Source organism: Venturia canescens, chromosome 1, assembly GCF_019457755.1.
Source record: "Venturia canescens isolate UGA chromosome 1, ASM1945775v1, whole genome shotgun sequence".
NCBI lineage: Eukaryota > Metazoa > Arthropoda > Insecta > Hymenoptera > Ichneumonidae > Venturia > Venturia canescens.
In genome coordinates, this window is record NC_057421.1 from 6,248,483 (window position 1) to 6,271,811 (window position 23,329).

General features: G+C 37.7%; 3 protein-coding genes across 5 annotated transcripts; 2 read left to right on the forward strand and 1 right to left on the reverse strand.

Moving 5' to 3' along the window:
• The first annotated feature begins 7,094 nt into the window (after positions 1-7,094).
• On the forward strand, positions 7,095-10,715 carry LOC122418924 (protein I'm not dead yet-like). Its single transcript, XM_043433077.1, has 8 exons — positions 7,095-7,128; positions 7,197-7,660; positions 7,733-7,791; positions 8,130-8,442; positions 8,532-8,674; positions 8,750-8,844; positions 9,735-10,018; positions 10,137-10,715. The coding sequence occupies exons 1-8, from the start codon at positions 7,095-7,097 to the stop codon at positions 10,425-10,427; spliced, it is 1,683 nt and encodes a 560-aa protein (XP_043289012.1). The 3' UTR covers positions 10,428-10,715.
• Positions 10,716-11,430: 715 nt separating this feature from the next.
• On the reverse strand, positions 11,431-13,394 carry Pa1 (PTIP associated 1). The gene is made up of 3 exons (XM_043419262.1): positions 12,957-13,394; positions 12,567-12,727; positions 11,431-12,276 (listed from the first exon to the last, which is right to left on the reverse strand). Exons 1-3 carry the CDS (start codon positions 13,026-13,028, stop codon positions 12,045-12,047), a joined length of 465 nt encoding a protein of 154 aa, XP_043275197.1. The 5' UTR covers positions 13,029-13,394; the 3' UTR covers positions 11,431-12,044.
• A 2,302-nt stretch (positions 13,395-15,696) lies between these two features.
• Gr43a (Gustatory receptor 43a) lies at positions 15,697-23,082 on the forward strand. Of its 3 annotated transcripts, none has more exons than XM_043433074.1 (8): positions 15,697-15,828; positions 16,875-17,076; positions 19,641-19,857; positions 20,291-20,624; positions 21,676-21,795; positions 22,032-22,306; positions 22,455-22,613; positions 22,830-23,082. In XM_043433074.1, exons 2-8 carry the CDS (start codon positions 16,910-16,912, stop codon positions 22,986-22,988), a joined length of 1,431 nt encoding a protein of 476 aa, XP_043289009.1. In that variant the 5' UTR covers positions 15,697-15,828; positions 16,875-16,909; the 3' UTR covers positions 22,989-23,082. The 3 variants fall into 3 exon arrangements, with proteins under 3 accessions (XP_043289009.1, XP_043289008.1, XP_043289010.1); XM_043433073.1 differs by lacking the exon at positions 15,697-15,828 and adding an exon at positions 16,170-16,365; XM_043433075.1 differs by lacking the exon at positions 15,697-15,828 and adding an exon at positions 16,245-16,260.
• Positions 23,083-23,329: the final 247 nt, after the last annotated feature.

The following is a 23,329-nucleotide window of genomic DNA, read 5'->3' on the forward strand; positions in this document are numbered from 1 at the left end:
TGGAATGCGTGCAATTTTCGAGTGGAATAGATATAGAAGAGTACAAGATATGCTAAATGTATTCGAGTCGGTAAAACAAAGATTAAAATACAATGTTTGCATAATGATTTTCAAAATGAAAAATGGTCTGACGCCTTTGTCCATGACCGAAAGAATCGAACTGGTGGGCGAAACACATCAATGGAGTACGAGACCAAGAAATTACGTTTATGTGTACAGATCGAAAACGAAGAACGGGGTCGAAATTGTTTGACATAAGGATTTCGAATGTACGATTAAGGAGGGTGAATCGCGACGACACAATGTTGCCATGCTAAACCATGTTAAAAATATTAATAATTTCAAAATGATAAGAATTTCATAAAATTTGGTAAATGTATTCTTTAAAAATACATAAGACAATATACATTTTTTTATATTTTTCTACCACATAGCTCTCGAGGAATTGAACACTAAAATTCACGTGTACAAGCATAGAGTTTACATATATACGGTTATAAATCTCGCGTGCATAAGAACTTCGCTTTAACGCTCAATTATTCGATAAGCATGTGGTAAAAAAATTTGAAAAAAATTGTATTTGTATACTTGATGCCAAAGAATTTACCACCAAATTTTATCAAATTCTCATTATTTTTATTTCCTCATCCACCCTCCTTAAATGCCCGAGAATATAAAAAACGCAAGAAACTTATAAACTTTTAAACAACTGATGGTAGAATATGTGATAATGAAATGTGAAATATGTACATAATATGTATTTTTTAACAGCGAACCCGCTGAATAATTTCAAAACTCAATTTCCTCTCTCTCTCTCTTTATTTTCCGCCTTTACTTTGTATTATTTTTAAGTATTCTTTCTTCTCCTTTTGTAATTAATTATTGATTGCATTCCGATTGTATTTTTTTTCGGCAATATTGCCTAAAAGTTCAGCTAATGCAGTAAACAACCATCATCTCTCTCTCTCTCTCTGGCTCTTTCCTTGACGATCTTTGCTGGCATCTACAGCACTGTCCCTCTTTCCCTTTTTTTCTCCCCCCTCATCCAACATTTTCTCCCTCCGATTCCTCTTTCCCTCTTATATTTTATTTCTCTTCCTCTTCATTCTCTCTCTCCGTCTTGCGCTCGTTGAACGTTCGTTTCGCACTCTCTCTCTCTTGGTTTCATGTCTCTCGCCGCGCGTCTGTCTTTTTCTCCTCATCAAGCCGGCGAAGCGTGCGTGGACCGTGTGGCACACGCGAGTCGATTCTCGCGACCGAACGGCGACCCTTTTCCTTTCCCATCCGGTTTTCCCACACTCACCCTCCTCGACTATCCCTCCCTTACTCCCACAACTCGTCTTTTCCGTTCGCCGTCATTCGCCAGACGCGGAAGGGTTGTTGGGAAACCCTTACTCGCTCTCCGCCCCCTCGCCCCGTCGCCGCTTCTCTTCTTTCCGTCGCTTCTCTCGTTTTTTTTTATCGTCCTATGCGCGAGAAACACTATCATAGCGGGAAGAGGGAAAACGAGGAGACTCGAGAGAAAGAGCTCAAACCCATATCGCATCAAGCCCCGTCTAGCATTACCCCATTCTCACCGATCCACTATTTTCCTCTACCTTTTCTCCTCCCCCTTCCGCCCTCCCGCCGTCTTTCTTTCTCTTTATTTTCGCTATGCTCACGAGCTTCTGGTATGAAACTTCAGCGAGTCCTATTATATTGCCAGTTTTTTGTTTCCACTCTCATTGTCTGAGGCAACGAGGCGAATGGGCTAGACTGTTTCGACAACAGTTCATCCACGTGATACAGCCTGTGGAAAGCAATCGAGGAACAATTCTGCCATCCAGACAAAGCCGATTTATCGTCTCATGGTTTTTACTTTTTTATTTTTTCCACTTTTTTATCCAAACCACGAGGATTCTTTAGAAATATCGAAACGCACGCTCTGCCTTGTAAATTATTATTTGCTTACGCCCTGCTGGGCCCGCCAAAACCGTCTCGCAGGGACGACTGATCGTGGACGGGTTATTTAAGGTAACTCCTGTACTGCATGCTAGCCAAATGAGTGCTAAATTTTCAAAACGCTTTTAGACCAAGTTTAACGTATCGATTAAATGTATTCTTAGTGGATTTGTATTACAGCATATCTCATTAAGATGTAAAAATATTAAAAACGCTAGTTTTGCAAAACCGTCAACTGATAAATGCAAATTTCCACGCTGACACATTTTCACTGGTATTTTTCAAAGGATTATCTGCCTTTTTTCATCGATTTTATTGCAACAAGTCTCATTTTGTTCGTCAACTGGTCCTCTATGAATCCAGCATGTAGTTGTTTTTTTAACTCGATCGTTTCACCGTTCAGCTAATCGTTCATTAAGTGAAAAAACTTTTTCATTAATAATTTCTGAAAGAATGAGTTTAAAGGAAAATCTACGCGGTGAATTCGTAGAGGATCAGTTGAGGAACAAAATGAGACTTGGTGCCATAAAATCGGTTAAAAAATACAGATGATTCTTTGAAAAATACTTGTGAAAAGTGTCATCATGGAAATTTGCATCTATCAGTTGATAGTTTTGCAAAACTATCATTCTAAATATTTTTTCACGTTAATAAAATATGCTTAAATACACATCTACTAACAATAAGTTCAATCGGTACGTTGAACTTAGTCTGAAACCGTTTTGAAAATTTAGCACTCATTTGACTAGCATGCAGTACAGGAATTACCTTAAGGGGTTATTTCCAGATGAACTGAACTCCAGCTCAATACTTTAAAACAAGTTAACGATAAGTTTACTTAGAAAAGAAATTACAGAGTCGAGACGTGGTTGCCTCGAGACCAATGATTCACTGTTAGTTAATTCGGTTGTTAATTGTCGACAGTCGCAGACTGGCTATCCAGGCTTTGTCTCACCTTTACATAGAGGTTCATTCAATTGCTCTAGATTTGCCCCTTCGATGGTTACTTTTCGAGTGATCGATTTTGAAATGCATCGTCATATGCTTTTAGAGTGCACAATTCCTGGTTTAGCGTAGCAATCGTGGCTTAGCGACGTTAGCAGTTTAGCAATTTAACAGTTAATAATTAAGAAATTCTAGCAATTAGTAATTTAGCAATGTTTCTAGTGAATTATTACATACCGATGCCAATTCTGTTGCCATGGGCACAACGGCCCCGCGTCACCAGTTTCATGAAATTTCTTCATTACCGTCCAGTGTATCGTCCGTATCATTATTAGAATGCCCTGATAGTGAAAAATTCTGGGAAGGAGGCATCGTTAAAACGCATCGTTGATTATTCGTTTTCATTTTTTCCTACGCTCCTCAATGCTCCATTTTACTCACCAATATTTTCACTTCTGAATTTAGTCATAAAAACAAAATTCTAGATTTATGATTTTTCGTCCCAGCTATTGCCATCGTGGGGAATTTTTGCACGCATGGAATCACTACACGGAGAAAAAATTTCACTAAAAACTTCTACGGTGCCATAGGAGTAGGGTTCTATATCGTAATATTTATTAATTCTTACGAACATACGTAGTAATTTTTGCGAAGTGACTCGATGAAAATTGATGAGTGATGTCAAAATAAATACATCGGTACACATGTATACCGGTATATTATCGTACAATCGCGAATGAAATTCTGTTATTTATCATAGTAAATTTCTAAACACTTTGGCGTATGATCGATGCTCGTGTTCGAGCTCCTCAAATTTTACTATGTTCAGCTGTTAATTTCAATTGTGAAAACAGTACTAAGCATAGCCAAACGGCATAATAATTCTACTTGACAGTTCGTCATCGAGTCAACATAAATTTTACAACGTTTCCTTGGTGAACTGTGTTAGGAAAAAATAGCACGGTTTAAACCTTCGTCACAGCAAAATACGCAATTTAAAAATTTTCATTCAGAATTGACTTGGAAATTACAATGTTTTTGGTAAAAACTCAAAATGGGCGATATAAAAACCCAATACCATGGCAGCATGGTAATTCTTACTATTTTTTTCTCTCCGTGTACGCGGCAAGCATAAATAGGGCGAGTTTAACGAGTTCGAACGTTCGAACCAATTACGTCGAAGAACTCGGTGACGAATATTCATCTCCATATAAAACACACCATGCACTTTCTATCAAGGGAGAATAAAGATGTCATAAATGTACGCTGAAGCACGTAAATAGACTGCAACGAACAATGGCAATGTAGCCAACACGACTTGTTTTGGCTGCATGTAAAATTATCCAATGAATAGAATGAACGCGTTGTGAAGTGCATAAACTGTAGAGGCACGAGTCAAGACAGCGAAGCAGTCTTTTAAATGGAAGTTCTGAGACAAAAATAAACAAGTACAAAGCAGTCAGACTGATGCTGTGAATGTAATTTACAATTCTAGAAAATGTTGTTTGAGCTTTGGCATTCTCATGGCACTGAGAACGAAGTTCCGTCGAGACCTTTTTTCGTTTTGTCCATGCAATCACATTTTTCAACGTTCCAACGAAGTCTGGAGAGCAACTCATTTGTGATTTCGATTGTCAGTTTTTTTGTTCAAAAATTTTTCGTTCAGCCGCACTGAAGAAAAAATTTTACTGAATTCCGGCGACAGAATGTTTTCGTATTTCAAAGAATAAACATCTTTCAATGTGTGTGCAGTATCGTTGGGTGGGTCCGGAACACCTTCCTTATTTCTCGTATTTTCATTCGTCCCCTCCGTGATTGTTTTCAGCTTAAAAAGAAAATTATTAATAAAATGTTTACCTTCCCCTTCCCTAAAATTTTCGTATCATTTTTTATCAATGATAATGGTTAAATAATAATTTTGCATGCTTCTTAGCAAAAGTATTGTAAATATTTACCAAAACTTTTTTTATACCAAACGTGAACCGAAAGGCTGGAACTCTACACTGTACTCAAAATATCACGTTGTTTTGGCTAAAAAACTCTAAATTGCTACGACTGTGGAGTTGAATTTTTTTCTCAGTTCGGATATCAGAACATCAACATTGCGGTCTTTTGTATTAGTCATGCGTAGCACAGCGAGGGAGGCTTTGCGAGGGTCGCTTCGCATGAGTCATTCTAGTTTCCAGGAAAAGGTGATATTGAGGAGAGTTCTTCGAACCACTTGCCTAAATTTGCCAAAGAGTGATTCATACTATTTGTCAGCTATAGAAAACAATGCTGAACGTTTTGTCGAATCACAGTGGAATTTGATTTGAACGAACGGAGTTTTTGGAAAAGGTGCAACCATTGAAAATGACGAACACAAAAATCCGTTTGTCATAAATCTGTTGAGCACTCATCAACGATTAATAATATTGATTTCACTGAAAAGAATTTTTCAAATCGAAAAACTGAATTTATTGAAAATATTAAACCAATGAAAAAATGAAAATTTCATTATATTCCACTTCGTTTTATTTTCATTCGTTGATACTATTCCAGTAAAAATCTAGTGAGATCGAAACATCGTAGACGTTCAAATAAAGTCGTAAAACTCGCAGCCACTGTGATTTCCAAAAGTTTACGTCTAGCCACGATGCAAACTGTTCACTTGGCATGATTATTAATTCAAATAGCTTTTTTTATATGTCGAAAATAGTATGGATTTTTGTTCCTAGTTAAGAGTCATTATGCTTTTTCCTGCTAGGAGACAACCTGAGTAAAAATGTATTTGAAGTAGTCATCTACAAACCCTATTTTTATATGAATCCAAAGTTGTTTTTTTCAGTTTATTATTAATTCAATAAAAAGCTACCTGAATTCGCAAAAAGAGTTTAAAGTGAAGCAATTTCTCTTGCTCTGGAGTGGCCTCGACCCTTAATATCCGGTTGGATTTAGATTGGCAACTTTTGCGTGATCATGATTTCATTGGAAAATATTTCCAGGGTTCTTTTATCACGTTTGTATATTTTTGTGTTGAAAACGCAATTTTTTATCGCAATCACACTCTTCGGGAAGTAAAAGTGCGTGCGTCTCAAAGTTTTTTTTCCAGCATTCGTGTCATTTCTTTTCATCCCGATTTGTATATCCACGGTCAACATAACAGTTTATGATCGGGTGAAAGCTTGGAACAATAGAAAATCAATTACAAGGACTCGCGTATTCTGCCACATTCAGGCGATATTCAACAAAAACGGTAGATTAAAAAAGTTGTATGAAGTATGAAAAAAAAAGAGGTGGAAAGAAAGACGGCGGAAAATACGAGACGCTCGGAAAGTATCCAGGAAGCGGGGAGAGCCTCAAACGAACAGAACCAACAGTTGAGTCCCGATTGGACTTCCGGGAGGGAGGAAAAAGTCTCGTGATATTCTTCCCGGAGGACAAATGTTCGAGAGAGCGAGGCTATTTCTATAGAGAAAGAGAGATCGTGTTTCGTCGACGAACAGGAAGCTCATCAGGCCTCCAAAGTTAGTCCGATCATTCTTTCCATAGCTCTAAAATGAATGTTTGCTACCTAGGACATCGGAAACGGAGATACCGTCGATTTTCAAGAGGCTACAATACTTTATCAGAGTGTATTGGAGAACCATAGTTACCATTGGATGGCCCATTGTCCTTCTCCCACTTTTTTTCTTAGTCGATCGATCGGTACGTTGAATAAGCTTTCATCATCGTTCTTCTTCATCCCAACAGTTGATAAACAGATTAATAGTGCGATTCAGTATCGAGAAAAGCTTTGTGAGCCTTGCTACAGTTTTACATACGCGAATACGAAAGCTTTCGAGCTTATCATCATTTTCAAACTCGTTCATTTTGAGAAGCATCTTCATATTTTTTTCTATGCATTTGAAAAAGCTATGAATATCATTTCATTTCTCAATTTTTTATTTTTTTCAAAATAAAAAAAAATGTGATGCATTTCTCGATCGTACTTAAGAAGTAGACAAAGCACATTAAACTTCGACTCGAAACACAATATTTCTTTAGCTACTACAGTTTGACCCTGGACCATTCGAGAACGTTCGTTATCGTGACAATCTCGTAAATGTTCCAACATTTGCATAAATATTTACGAATTGAAATCGTGATGTAAAAACTAAAATTCACAAATTTTCGAAGGGCATCACATTTTGACGTAAATTTTTTTCCCTCGTAATTTTACAACAATAATGTCACGAATCGTAAATTCCTCGGTCGTTAAGAGTAGGAAGGAAAGCTTCCCAAACGACTGGAAAGTACAATATTTCTCGAAAGACCCCATTTCGTCCCAGTTTTCTCAACTTCAATATCTATCGCATGTACTTGCCCCAATGGAAATGGCCTAAGCACTATTGCTGATTTAATTATCCTGAAGGAAGTGAGATGTGCCTACGTGATCCTGGTAATGGCAATCTACTGGATCACCGAGTGCATACCGTTGCCCATAACTTCTCTCATTCCTGTGGCATTGTTCCCCTGTTTGGGTGTACTGAGCACCGAGCAAGTATGTGTCTGCTACATGAACGACACAATAATGGTTTTTGTCGGTGGTTTCATCCTCGCAATTGCCATCGAACACAGTAATTTGCACATGAGAATTGCTCTCAGAACTATGACGATCGTCGGGTGCAGCCATCGCAAGCTTCTTGCTGGTCTGTGCATTGTCACCACCTTCTTGTCCATGTGGATTTCAAATACAGCCGCTGCGGCCATGATGATACCGATCATCGTCGCTATACTCGATGAATTACAAAAGGTTCACGATCCCATCTTCTCTTACGGACTTTAAAAGTTCGATGAAAATCGGTATAAAAAAGATTTTTTCTAGCAAGGACTGTGCAAGATGTTCATCCAGGGTGACAACCCTGATCCGGAAGATCCTACGAAGTTGTGAGTCCAATCTGAAATATACCAGCTGTTTAGAATTTCAAAATTCTCATTTTAGAACATCAGTAATATTCGAACTCAACTCATTCTCACCTTTTTGTATAACGAAAATTTGTAAACTTTACAACTCGTTAAAAATCTTAGAATATTCAATGATCTTCAAACCTCTATGAACTCATGAACATCGTGGATATGGTTCTGAGATTTAATATCCATAATAATGCGACTGTCGACGAATTACAATTTCTTTCACACTCGACCATTCCACTTCCCTTTTCGTTACTTTCTCATGACTCGAGTTAGCCTACTTGTTTTCCATTATGACATGTAAACGTCAGAGTTATGAAGCCGACGAATATAACGAAAGCGTATCTCCTGGGCACGGCGTACTGTTCAACCTTCGGTGGTGCCGGGACGTTGGTTGGCACCGGTACAAATTTGACGTTCAAAGGAATCTACGAAGCGACCTTCCCACGAGCTAAGGCAATAAGCTTTGCGCAGTGGATGATATGGGCCACCCCACAGATGTTCGTTAACGTCTTCCTCACGTGGTTACATCTCCTGTCATTCTACATGGGACTCTTCAGACCTCGGAGCGAAGATGCGAAGGCTGCAAAAATCGGTCGACAGGGTGAAATTATAGCAAATCGAGTATGATCGATAATTAATCAACGAATACAAACTGACATTTTTCAAAATTTCAAGCGACCGCACTTCTTTCTATTTATCTTTTTTTTTAGATTATTCTGGAAAAATATAGGAATTTGGGACCGATGAGCTTTCAAGAAATCTGGATCTCGATCTTGTTCGTAACGTGTATTCTTCTTTGGTTCTTCAAAGCACCTGGATTTGTCACAGGATGGGCAGAAATCATCAGCGATGTGTAGGATGTTAGAATGGTGTAAGGACTCCCTCACTGAGCATCAGCCTGGATTCCATTTTTTCATTGAATTTTCAGGGAAATCAGAGATTCGACGCCCGTAGTTTTGATCGTTGTCGTTATGTTCGTCATTCCTAAAGAACTCGTGTGCAAATACGCCTTCTACCGAAAAAGTAAGCAAGAAATAACTTCGAATGATAATATGGAGACAGATCAATTCGACTAGAGCTTTGAATGTCGAAAATAAATAAAGTAGAAACTTCAAGATTCGAAGCACGTTTACGTCGAAAATAGAATTTAACAATCACTCATGTAACGACCACTAAAATATCGATTTTCCGAAAATTCGACTATCACTCTTTCCATTCATAAATTACTACAATCAGCAATACTGTGAATATTCACAATTTCGAAAATATAATAACGAAAGACCAAATATTACTGAGGTTGAAATACTGAAACACCAAAAAGTCGACCGTTCGAAATAAGGAAACGCAGCGGAGCTCAAAATACACGCGTCTCACTCACTCACTCAGACCGGTGATCTCCAATTTCAAACGTCGCCATTTTGACTTTCGCCCTTGCGAGCCATCGCTATTCTGCATATCTAAGTTTTATAGGCTCGAAAAATTCACTTTCGATCTTTCGCTACTCTATATTTTTTCTGTTTATGGAACTACTCTCAATTTTGAACTCGAAAACATGAACTTTTGACATTCGTATGGTCTGTAAAAACTGCATTCATATTTCGAGTAAATACGAATTCAAAGAAGGAATATTCGATAAAACACGTAATCTGTTAAATAGTCAATGAGGAATAAGAATTTCGAATTACTTATTTTTCTACAATCTGATATCACAACTTTTTAAATTTCGAAACATCAACCGTTCTACAATTCGGTTATTCGACATATTGAACCCCATCCAAAATAGTTTTGATAAATTGATAAAAGAAACCAAAAAAAAATGAGAATTTATCGAAAGATTACAAACATTGAGAACAATAAATACAAAAACGTTCAATCGTAAACTCACTCGAACATTCTGAAATGCCCAAATGTAGCAAACAAAAGGCCAACTCACGCTGGACAAGGATTGGTAACGTGGAAGATCGTAACAACGAAAATGCCATGGAGCCTAATGTTTCTTCTCGGCGGTGGATTTGCGATTGCCAAAGGGAGTAATTATTCCTGCCTTTCTCAACGCATAGGAAATGCGTTTACACCGTTGAAGGATTTTCCACCAATAGTAATACTCGTTGTAGTCTGTCTATTTATCGGCACAATCACAGAAGTGACGACGAACGCAGGTGTCGCCAATATTATGTTACCAGTAATCGCTCAAATGGTAAATACGAATGATAATTTGGAGTTGAATTTGCCATCGGAAGTTGCTCGATTTTTTCGCGAATGCATCAACGAATGATTGTTTTTTCTTGAAATCCATGGAAATTCCTTCAAAACAGAGCGTGGCGATAGAGCAACACCCACTGTATCTCATGCTGCCGGCAACGCTCTGCTGTTCATTCGCATTCCGACTACCGGTTGGGACGCCGCCAAACGCAATAGTTGCTGTCACCGGTAATTTGTCGATCAAGAGTTTGGTCATCGGAGGATGTTTCCCAGCGGTCTACAGTATGCTGGTGATTTTCATCATGTTTCCGACATGGGGCGTGTACGTTTACGATATCGGCGAGTTTCCTGAATGGGCAAAAACAACGATTAATGAAACGAGCCAAGAGCCTTACTGCCAATGAGTTAAGAATAAACATTACAATACGAGAACTTACAAGCAAGGTTTGATGAAGATTTTACCGCATTTGTTAAGAACACACATGTATGAAAACTTAATATAATGAACAAGCAGTCAAAATTTCGTTATTAACGTGGAGAAAACTACCACAAAACATGAAGCTTTTTGTTTAAACTGTTATACCTGTCCCCTTAAAGTCATGTCTATCCTATGGGATTCCAATATGAATTCCAATTCATATGGATTGTTCAAAATATAAACTGTCATTGAGCCAAGCTGTCTTTAGATCCACACAAGTTTGCTACTTTGCTGCAAATTTATTTCACAACCTCTCTTTTACAAATCTCTTTGCATCGATAGTTTTTGTAGCACAGTTCTTTTTGCATGGTACGTATTAACAGAGAAAAAAACGTCGATGTATTGACCGCTTATTGTCGGTGTTTTACCATCGGAAGGCCTTCGGATCTTGGACTGGGAAAATTTCTTTGAGACTAAACTCTAGAAAAAACTGTGCTGTGTTCACGATTTCCGGTAGATGAAAATCCAAAAAACGGAAAGCAAAACAAGCTACGAATCCTTTTTACAGAAATTCTCGAAAAAAAACGTCGATGTAGCAAAAGAAAAATTTCATCGAAACAAGAGCTCTGAACCGAAGTCAACGGCTGCGACGAATACGTGAGTTTGGCCATCTCTCTCGGATTATGTGCCTCATTCGGGCAAAGCCAATACTCGCCGATCGACTAGCTCGAGTTTCTTTGAAATACAACCAACTCGAACAGCACAGATATTGCCCTGTTTTCTTGGACTCTTGTAAATCCAGTAACTTCAACTGAATGATCGAAAAAGAAAGAGTCATTTGAACAAAATGCATGCTCGACGAAATAATTATGCCAATCGTTCGTGTTACAATGATCGTAATGGAAAGCCCGAGTCGTAACAACGTCCGACTGGTCCTATGTTGACCGTAGTATAAAAATACTTCCAATTATTTATAATTAATGCGAAAATGGAGTTTATGTATCTATGTAGATATATATGTATATTTTCATGTATATATGTTCGACGTGACGATTTCTTTGTACATTAGATAGCTTACAGCTCAGGAAGATTAATCGTTTAAATGACCAAAAGTAAATGTTCGACGAAATTCGAGACAAATCAGAGAGGAATAGAGCACACTTGATTAACTCGAAAATCTTACTTTCTGGACGTTTGATCGATCGATCGATTATATCCTCACAGAGGATGGGGATAACAATATATACCTTGTGACGGGTAACATTTGAATTTCCGAAGCACGATACAAACACGTCGTAATATATGTTCTCATATAAAAAAAAACGAAAAATAAAACGATAAAAAGGAATGCTACCATCGTTTCAAAAAATGTCGTGTAGTCAGTTCCGACCTTTTCTTAAATTAAACGAACTTTATGCAGTCTTCCTTCGATATATTACTCTTACATTAGTCCAGGCAAGGCCGGTCGAATATCCACCGACTCATTTCACCTTCATCACATCTTTTTTTCTTATGACGGCTGCACAAACAATTGACTGCTCTTTCTTCTCTCGCTCTTCTCTGCATCCTGTCTAACTTTTCTTCCTTTTTTTTCCTTTACGTTCTAAGTCGGCTGTGGCTTCATGCTCGGCGAACTGGGCTCGCTCTTCTTCGGACTTGAGTTTATCTCTTGTTGCTCCAATCTTCTGTGACGCCGCATCGTCGACAGAACTCCGTTGAAACTTGCAGTTTTTTTCTTTGCGCTACCCTTTGGCGTACTTTCGCCTGTCCGACGGACTGGTAATCTTGGCGATGACATCTCATCCATGAAATCAAAATCTGATTTTTCCTCTGGCCTGGATTTCAATACATTAATGGTAAACATGAAAACAATTTTATAAAATTCTACTTTTTCAGTCTTACGAGTTTCATTTTTTTGCTAAACCAACACTTTCGAGAAAATAATGCCTTTGAGTTTTATCAGATTCAGGAATATTGTACACAAACTAAGACATGCGATTGACGATTATCGTTTCGCATGGATTCAACAAACTCCAAGACCCAACTTTTCATTTGCAGCTCGATTGGAACCATTTCTTATGAGATGTAAGATTAATAGAATTAAACTGAAGAAAAAATCAATTACTTGTAATCTTGCAAGCCATGGTCCTGCAATTGATTGCTCGTGGGCAAAGGAGACGGTCCTCTTCTCCCAGGACACTTCCACTCGAGCTCCAAACACTGATTATTGCACTCCAATCCTCCCAACAAAGCCAATATGTCATCGGGCTTTAGCGACCATCCTTCCTTCAAAAAAAAACATTAGAAAGAACAATGAAAAACCTTGTTTTATTAAACACAAAATTAATGTTCAATTGACACAAAAACTGCACTAGCGTTCATGATAAATTGTGCTTCAACGAGATTGTCACATCTAATAAACACACAGCAATTCGTTTGAATTTCGAATTTTCGTTTGCGATATGAATCTACTGAAGGAAAACATTGGATCAAAAACAATAAGATTTTCACTAACCTTCGGATCGACTTCATACTTTTCATCATCAGAACACTCGACCGACCATTCTTCCTCACTGCGTTCCATCATCAATAATATTATTTATTTATTTATTTACAAAACAAAAATAAAAAGTGCAGACTATTCGACAAGGTTATGTCGACAACGTTTCATTTTGAGGTTATCTCCGGCAATTTGACAACTTTCGATTGATGAATACGTCGGGATCTCGTATCAATGACACTTCTACATCAGAACGTCCTCAAAGATCTCCTAATTGAACACTCATGAAACGTTTGAACAAAAATACGATCAAGTACGTGACGCGAGCATTTGCAATGCTCTCTACTTTTTTTTAAAATGATAACAAACCATCCTCCTTGTTCCCGACCTTCCCAACTATATATACCGAATCGGGTGCCGGAGCGTCTTGCAGTTTCAATCTCAACAAAGATTGTATTTCATTGCGCAGATCCTCGGCGTTGGCCCTCTATCGCTGCTGCGAATAAAGTCTTTTTCAAAAATATGAAAACATTCGTGTTTGGGCACCTGAATGTCACACCGTTCTGTTATTCATTGGCTTCATGAAAATACAACTGATTGAAGAAAAAGTATGCTAAAAAGAAGAAATTTCTCAAACCTTTTCCATTAAGTCTAGCCACAATATTAATCTCAGATTAATTCACGCTCAGGTGAAATCATTTTTGAAAATCAAATTTCCACAATTTTCATTCCAAAACACAATTTATACGTAAAATTATATTTTTATGTCTGTTCAGATCAAAATTTAAGGTATCCGAATTTATGTATGTAATTTTAATTCTCAAATAAAAATTATTTGGGCTTAATTCATGTTTGAAAAATGCACAGCTCGTCGAAGCACGATATTTTCAGAAGCGTTGCAAAAATATGCAATTTTTCTCGCAGTCGATAAAAGGGTCCTACCAGTTTTCAGTTCAGAATAAACAATTTTTTTTTTTTTTCCATAATCGCGGAGTTTCCATAAAAAAAATCATGAAAACTTGAATAAGCTGGAGAAATATTAAATTCATTTGTGCCGGACCATTAAAAATAACCTCTAAAAAAAAGCGAAATACTGTGGATCATTGATTCTCTTCAATTTTTGTTTACAGACTTACGAACATTCAACACGAAAAAAAAAAACTAAAACATTACCGACCGCCTCGAAACATAGTTCATGCGGTAGCCGAGCTACACGTACGCTACATTGAACGAGGGAAAGTGTGTTTATACACCCCCCCCCCCCCCCCCCCACCCCATTGCAATTTCTTCGATAACAAATGAATTATTAGCAAACATCATTTACAGAGTAAACAAAATATCACAGTTAAGACATGATAATTACAACCTTGTAAAGCGACAAAAAATAACTTCGAATTGTATTCTCCAGAATACAGAAGAACGCAAAAATATGAATATTGTGAAATCGAAAATTCGAAAACTACACACTCCGAATCTGAGACCTGTTCGTACACTCACCCGACTTCCGCGATCGAGCCCATGTCCAGCTTTATTACTCGAAATCTTACGGTCTTTGCGAAAGTGATTGCTGTTCGCTTCGAATTAGCTTGTTGACTAAAAAATGCGACAAACATCAATGTCGACGCCGCCCGGCGAATATGGTGCCGAAAAAAACATTGAGCACGTGAGAGTTCATTTCGTAGCGGCGTTGTCGTTGGCCGTTGACATTTGTGTATACTAGCCTACGACGCCACGCCCCCTACCTTTGTTTACGTAGCCTTCGACCGTTATCCGCGTATACACTTTTGATACAAGATACAAATGAGCTGAACAATGAAAATCGCTTGCACTTGCACGACCTAAGTCAACATGACCCGACATAATAATGTTTTGTACGATGTGAGTGTACGTTAGGTGTAGGGAAAAAAATGATGCATCTCTTGCGATCACGAATCCGTGTTTGTTCTTGAACCTGCACCACCATAATTCGACCACCGAATTTACTTATTAATCAACTGTTGTCGATCTATTCCATCGAAAATACGTTTTTTTTTCGTTCGATCACTTATTTCGAGGTGCACTTGAATTGGAATTCCGCGCACATATACTTATAGACACGATGTTTGCTATTTCAACACAGTTTGTCAGTGAAGGATGTTCCAAGTAGACCGCTCTAACCTATCCATCCATATCTATATTCGCACATAAATGAGCATATAGTACTTATACCGAACAAACAGGAACATTCTTTGCAAACTCTAAATATACAGTAGTTTCCCCATATTCTAGCGTCAATTACAGAATACGATGGAAATTCTTGTGAACGCAATTCTATAGCACATATGTTCGATAAAATCGAACACTTCGTGTCGTTTTCGCCCGAGTGCACTTCGTGTCCTTAGATTATTTTTATGACACTTGTAACCCTCCGTAATATATTCAAAACTGATTGTTATTATAATAGCTGATGGCCGTGAAACGCCTGGTACTCTTAAGTCTTTTTTCAAACTCATTCCAAATTCCAAACGAGAAAACAAATCCTCATGCGACCCCGATTTCGTTAAACCACGGTCGATGAAATTTCTCCTACAACGTGCCGAACATCGATCGGATTGCGCCGGGTGGGGGAAGCGTCCGGTCCAATCGGAGCTCGCGTATGATGCGCAGAGATGCGGAAATGAACCGTACGCAACCCCGATGTGTTGAAAGCTCGATGCCGATTGCCGATTCCAGAGTCAGTCCCGCCACTCCTGCCGCTGTTTACGAAATCGGGGTCCCAGTACGTCTACATTATCACGTGTTACTGGACGTAGAAAAAACGATGCGAAAAAAGTAACGAATATAAAATTGCAAATTTCTACTTCACCTCGCTCGTCACCTTCATGAAAAACTTCGTTGGTGCGGCGAGGTAAGCATATCCTTCCATCGAAAAGGGGGACACAAAAGAGTCCGAGATTTCGATATTAACGCTACGATCATCATTTTTATATCAGTTTTACTAGAGTATTGATTTATATTCGCGATTAATCAGAGGAAAATACCCCGGCCATGGGGATATTTCACTCCCACTTTTCTCCTACGTGTAGGACGTTCGAACGATGTTTTCAATAGATAACGATCTCTCGAGCGCTGGATTGTCAACAATAATTATCCACGTTTGAATCTGACGCATATGAATATGTGCAGTTTGCCGAGCTCCTACTACCCTCAGTTTTTCTACTCTCATAAAAGCACGAACGTGCTCAGGATTCAGACCCATTCGAGTATCTCTACCCGACTAGAAAATGCCTTGCGTTTGCGAAAATCAATGTGGAGTCCTCTTAATTGTTGCGCTTTTCATGTAACCTCAAAATTTTAACCTCTTGCAATTTTTTTTCAGAACAAACTTCTGAAAATAAGATGCACGTTACATGGGTCGCGATTAAACAAGCGATACCCAGAGCGAGTGAGTCTAGTGATTTTTCGGTTTGTGCTCAATCTCCGATAGTTTTGTACCCAATACTGTGCTCGAGTGTTCGGTCGTAACGAGCGAGTTCGCTGCCGGCGGCCTGAATTCTCGGTATTGTGGCACGGGAGTGTAACGCATTTTCGACGAATCCACTTTAGTTGAGCTTCGGTACAAAAGACGTTTTTTCATCGTTCAATGTCAAACAACGTTCTCTAATTTTTCTTCGACACTTCTGTAAACTTTTTCGCGCAAATTCCAGGCTCAGCGACCGTTAATTTTTTTGACTTTTTCGAATTATCTTCAACCCCGCAGTTAATTTTTCACTCTTTCTCACATTTCCGTGAAAACGTATCGAATTGTTTGAAACCACAAACGCGGTTCGAGTGACGCGTATGCCGCCTCGTTTTGACGGAAGCACGTTTTCGTTGTTACGTTACTCGTGGATTTTAAAAATTAAAATCGAATTTTGAGGTTTTTCCAAGCATTGAATCACGTGAAATTTACAGAAAATTTTTGGATCGCCAAAGATTATAATGTGGATATGAACAAAGCCGAGACGATGAATAAACCGGTCAAGACCGATCTCTATTACGCCCTTTTTCCGATTTACTATTTGAGCAAAATTCTTGGACTGCTTCCTGTGCGGTTTGTGGCACAGACTACTGGAAGATATCTGGGCCAGATCCGAGTTATTGACGTCTGTTATGGGTAAACAAATCATTTCTTTATAACACTCAATCGAGAACGTAGTTGCATGAATTAGTGGAGTTGTCAATTTCGTTGTTTTTGCGGTGCTCTCTCCTTTCTGCTAACGTACTCATTCGTTTTCCAAAGTGCATACACACTTTTTTCAAAAACTGATTTTCCTCGGTCCCTACATTTTTTTACGTTACGATTTTTTAAACAATGCTCTGCACTCTTGGATTCGGGCTCCGATAATTCGAAAATTTATGAAAAAATTACAACAATCAGCAATGGATTCGTGAAAGTTTTTCAGGATATTAAAGTGTTAAAACTCCGCTCGGACAGCGTCGGGTGTGCGGTCGGTGCATGGTTCAGCGATTATCCAAAGTCAAGCGTCCTCGGTCTTAACCGTTACTTGGATGGGTGACCGCTCAACCTCCACCGACAGACACTTTTCTGATGGACCCGACTGGACAAAACATAAAGAAATTTGTGACAGCCGCTATTGGTCAGGAACTTGACATTTGTCATACAGCAGTGCTTAAATATTTGCAGCAATTAAGTGTTTGCAGCACTCAGAGAAAAGGGTGTAAAGCGGCTTGGGAAAAGTAAGAACAGAGAAGGGAGAAAAAAGGCTCGTAGAAACTCGAGAATTCTACACAGGAATTTAAAAAATAAACAAAACCAGCGAATTAAAATGATAAACTAATTTTTAAAAAACAGCAACATAACGAGTCGTGCTATTAAGGATATTTGGTACAGGCTTAAACCATGCTAAAAAGAAAAAATTTCAAAATGATAAGAATTTGATAAATCTTGGTGAACATATTGTGCCAAATTTGACAATACACATTTTTTAAGATTTTTCTTCTGTACAGTTGTCGAGTAATTGATCACTAAAGTTCACGTGTACAAGCATAGCGTTTCCATATACATTCCGGGCATAAGAAATCTGCTTTAATGCGTAATTACTCGATAACTAAGCAGAAGAAAATTTTGAAAAAAATTGTCTTTTCGCACTTGATGTTGAAGAACATTATCACCAAATTTTATCAATTTATAATTATTTAGACTTTTGTACCATACATCGTTAAGAGTATGGATGAGTCGACTACCCTCACTTGGAATTTTCGAAATCGAAATTCTTTGACACAGTTTGACCGATTAAAAAAAGGCTCTGTCAGCCTACGCAGGACGATGGCAAAAATCGACTGACAGAACCTTTTTTTAATCGGTCAAACTGTGTCAAAGAATTTCGATTTCGAAATTTGCAGCTATCTCTCTCGCACTCGTGGTTGCGATATACCGACTGATCCGTCCTCTTAAGGAGGGTGGATCGCGACGGTCCAATGTTGCCATGCTGAACCATGTTAAAAATATTAAGAATTTCAAAATGATAAGAATTTCATAAAATTGGTAAATGTATTTTAAAAGAATATTTTTTAATGTGGTAAAATATTAAAATAATATTAAAATATTAAATAAATAAAAAATAAAAAATAAATAAAATATTAAAATAATAAAAAAAATATAAAAAAAAATATTAAAAATAATAAAAAAAGTATAAAGAAAATTCTTTAATGTGGTAATGTATTCTTTAAAAATACATTTACCATTAAAATTATTTACAATTATTTTTATAATTAATCATTTTAATAATAATTATTATTAAAAAATTAAAATTATTTACAAAAATAAAGACAATGTACATTTTTTTAGATTTTTCCACCACAGAGCTCTCGAGTTATTGAACACTAAAGTTCACTTGTATAAGAGAACTTCGATTTAACGCTCGATTATTCGATAAGCATGTGGTAAAAAAATGTGAAAAAAATTGTATTTGTGTACTCGATGCCAAAGAATGTTATCACCAAATTTTATCAAATTTTGATTATTTTTATTTCGTGATCCACCTCCGTAATAATCGAGTTTGCTGACAGGGAAAGTTTTCTGATCGTTTGCTTTTTTTTTAACAGCTTTTTCCTTTTGAATTTTCACGAGATAATCTGAAAAAAATCTTTTTTCATGAGGATAAATATTTGGCCTGAAAATAAGTTGAAAATCATGTGAACATGCTGCAAGTAATCTTCTAATACTCGTAAATAATAAAAATTGAAAGAAGTCGATCGTTGAACTCATCGCAGCGACGGATACTTCGAAGCACGCTGTCAGTTAAACATCGCATTTCGCTCCGTTGTTAACTCACATTAAACAGAACAAAAAAAAGTTTTTTCCTACGTTCTCGTTGAACTCTAATTTCATTTGAAAAATTTCAAAGAGTTTCATCCTCCGAACAAATGGTTTAGTTCTCTCGACAAAAAACATTAAAATTCACCAGAAATACGTGTTCGTTCGTTATTTGAAATGAAAAAACCGAAGAAAAAACTGAGGCGAATATTCACGAGCACGTTCAAAAAATATTATGCCACGTTCCCAATGCATAAATTCTTCTCGACTTTTCGAGAGTTTCCATTCGACAGCAGAAGAAAACTTCAAAAAACTTTGCTATATTCGCAGTAAAAAAAATGCCACCGTTAAAAATGTTGCTTTCAACAAAAATGTGCTGATCTGTGCCTCTTTTTTCGCAGAGTGGGTCTGCTGTTTCTTTTCATAATAGCAGAAATATGGGGCCTGTGGAGGGATCTCGGAGACGGATGGGAACACAGCACGAGATTAAAGTCACAAAATGCGATGATAGTGACCATCGGTGATGTGCTGGCTGTAATACTTCTAGCGTCCGTTGGCGTCATTGGAGCACCGTTCAGATGGGCATATATTCAGGACATCATGGCTCGTTTGGTCGAGGTAATTGAAGGATTTTAAATCACTAACGTTACATATCTCAGGATCTACTGGACGGATTTACTTGCAACAAAGACCAATGGAAAGAGAAAAATCGAAAAAAAATCGTCACAAATTTTCAAGTTCTTTTATGAAATGGTTTATTTGTGAGAGCCATTTGAAAATTCTGTGACGTCATAAAACCGGCATATTCGCGTATATAAGAGTAGCGGCAGGGCTCGCGCTGGCTTTTCTTTGCGCTGCAGTTTTTCCTTTTAATACTTGGCGTCGAGCCGCTACCGCGTCTCTTGATTTCTACGAAAGCCTACATTACTCGGCTTACAAGCGGTCGATCGAAAATACGAAGATAAAAAACGAGAAGAGGATACTCAAAGCATTGGAAAAATGCGATAAAAAAGGTTGAACTAACGATGATGATAAATTTTGCCAAAAACAGGCCGACGAGAGACTCGGTTTCATCGCCCCAAGGAAGACCCGGAATTTCTCGATCATCGTAAGCACCACGATCCTCATCTTCCTCGTCGGACTCTCCATTCTTGATTTTTACACGTGGCACATTCAAACAAAATTGAGTAAGAAAATGGCGAACAAGGGACCGATAAATTATGCGCCTATTTATTTCATGTACATCATAGCTCTCGTCATCGAGATCCAGTTTACAGTATCGACCTATAATCTCGGAGAACGTTTTACTCGATTGAACAAAAACCTTGAAAACCTTATCAAAGATACGAGAATCCAGGACTATGCAAGGAAAGAATACGCACAAGGTATGGACGGAGGACTAAAATTCGCCGATTTCAACCAAACCGTCTTTTGTAACGTCCATGATAAGCAATTGACTCGAGTTGACTCGGCTCCATGTCTAAATAACTTGTTCAAAATAACTTGGTCAAAATAACTTGTCAAAAATAACTTTTGCAATAATATCTTTCGTAATAATAACTTGAATATATAACAACTTTTATTTTTCGGCCACAGAACTGAAGCATTTTCTTTTCGAACTGCAATATTTACAACACAATGTTTCCAGCAATAATCTTTCCAGGGCTGCTCAGTGCCAAAATAGTAAATTTAAAATCTGATTACCAGTTTTTTTGTCTGATAATGTATGGACTCTTCCAGGACACTTATTTTTATGATAATCGACACATCGCCATATAACTTTTTCTGGTTTGCTTATATTTTCACACTTCGAATATATATATCCATCTAAACATAGTTGCAGTTTGCCTTTTTGGCTATTCACAAATTGGAGCGTCATTTTTATAATCCAAGTTCATCGCATAACGACCACTGCCGTACTGAATAAATTCTCTCAAACAACGATTATATCTGTCGTATACAACACATTGACACATTATACACACACGTGCACGCAAGTGTGAATAGCCATAGTATTACAATAGTTCAGAATATCTTATAGTATTCTAATAATTCAGAAAATTTATTATATTCAAGTTATTATTACGAAAGATATTATTGCAAAAGTTATTTATGTAGGAGTTATTTTTGAATAAAATTATTATGAACAAGTTATTTAGACGTGTCACGGTTGACTCGAAACCCCTGCTTTTTCGATTCATTAACGCGAGCTCTTAGAAAGTGCATTGCTGATGTTCCTTGCTCAGCGGTAAAGCCTACTGAATACCGAAAGATTTCGTGGTTTTATTTCGAGCGGGTATTTTTTGATCTGCTAACGTCTCAGAATAGACTGTACGTGGAAATACTTGTTCGATCGGAGCTCTCGATATCGCACGTTGCACACTTAATATTTTGAGTATCAGATGAAAAATAAATCATTGTCTTCAACTATCACAGTCGCCGAATCAAGGGACCAGGCAAACATGACGGCTTATATAAGACCGGAAGTCGAATACAGAACGAACGTCCGAGTATACAGAACACCGAAAATTTCTGATTGGTTGATCGGCGAAGGAGGTAACGCAGTTAAAATTAAATTTGGTGGTTTTTTTAATTTCTACAATAAAAAGGAGTAAAATAATTCAGAAAAATCAATAAAAATAAGGAAAAATTTGTAAAACCGAACAATAAATTTCCAGTGACGAGTGAAATAATTCACTGAGAAATTTGATGTGATCCGGAAATCGATTCCCTCAACATTTCCTATGAACTCAACTTCTGCAGACTTTTTATTCGAAATATTTATTTTCCAGAGAGCCGTAATATTTCAGACGCGTTGTCACAACTGATAACGGTACACGCGTCCCTCTGCGACTGTACTCTGCTCATTAACCGAGCTTTCGGTGTGCCGATCCTCGTCGTCACGATCACCTGTCTGCTTCATTTGATCATAACTCCGTACGTCCTCCTGATCGAAGTGACCAGTAATAAAGATCGGTTGTTTATGGCAGTGCAATGCTTATGGTGTATCGTCCATATTATGAGGATGATGATCGTTGTTCAACCGTGCTATGCCACCTCTTCTGAGGTAAACAACAAAAATATTCAATCGTAGCCTGAAGAAGTGATTGCAATCGAACTGAAGATGGAAAATTTGTAAAAAAGTCGTTGATTCCCCGGGGATTTGAACACTGATGCCAATTTTTTTCTCGTGAGCTAAAATTTTGATTTTTCAGGCAAAGCTAACAGCTATACGAGTCAGTCAATTGCTCTCGGCGAATTCAGAACCGGCGGTGCGAAAGCAACTGGAAATATTCTCGCTTCAGTTGCTGCACAGGCCTCTCGATTTTTCAGCTTGCGGTATGTTTTCGATCGACAGAGCATTGGTTACATCGGTAAGAAATGTTTCATTAAAATACCATTCATAGCGATATTTCGAACCAAAAGTAACGTCCTGCAAGGCCAGGCTGTTGCTTTGAGAAGTGATTTTTTAATGGATTAAATAGTTCCGAAACCATCCAGCATTCTTTCCTATTTCCTTTTTTCCTCAAATTCCTGTGACATTGTTTCGTTTTATTCTGACTGAACATGAGAATATTTGATAATTTCAGATGGCAGGTGCCGTTACAACTTATCTCGTGATACTGATACAATTCCAAAAGGCCGATGACACGGTCGACGCGAGTAACAAGCTGAAGAATGCGACGCAGGAATTGCTGAAGAATGCCTCCTCACTCACTAATTCAACAGCTTTCAAGTTCTTTCAATAGACATATCGACGATAGCATCAGATAATGACCAACTTGAATGTTATAAAAAATCAAGTCTCTGACCCCCATTAAAAAACTAAAACGCATAACCACACACATTTGTTTTTCACATTGAAAAAAATGTATATTGTATGGAAGCCGAGACTGAGATGCTAAATCATGAGAATTTTCGAGTTTATTGAGAGTCCCCATCGGCAATGTTCTATGATACCTCTGCAGCATAACAGTCAAAGAAAAGTGATCTTAAAAATGTATTTTTCTTGAAAATATGAGTAAAAAAATATTGATAATCTCTTAGACGAACGACGATGGGGTGAAGGATTGAAATATCTAGTAGTACT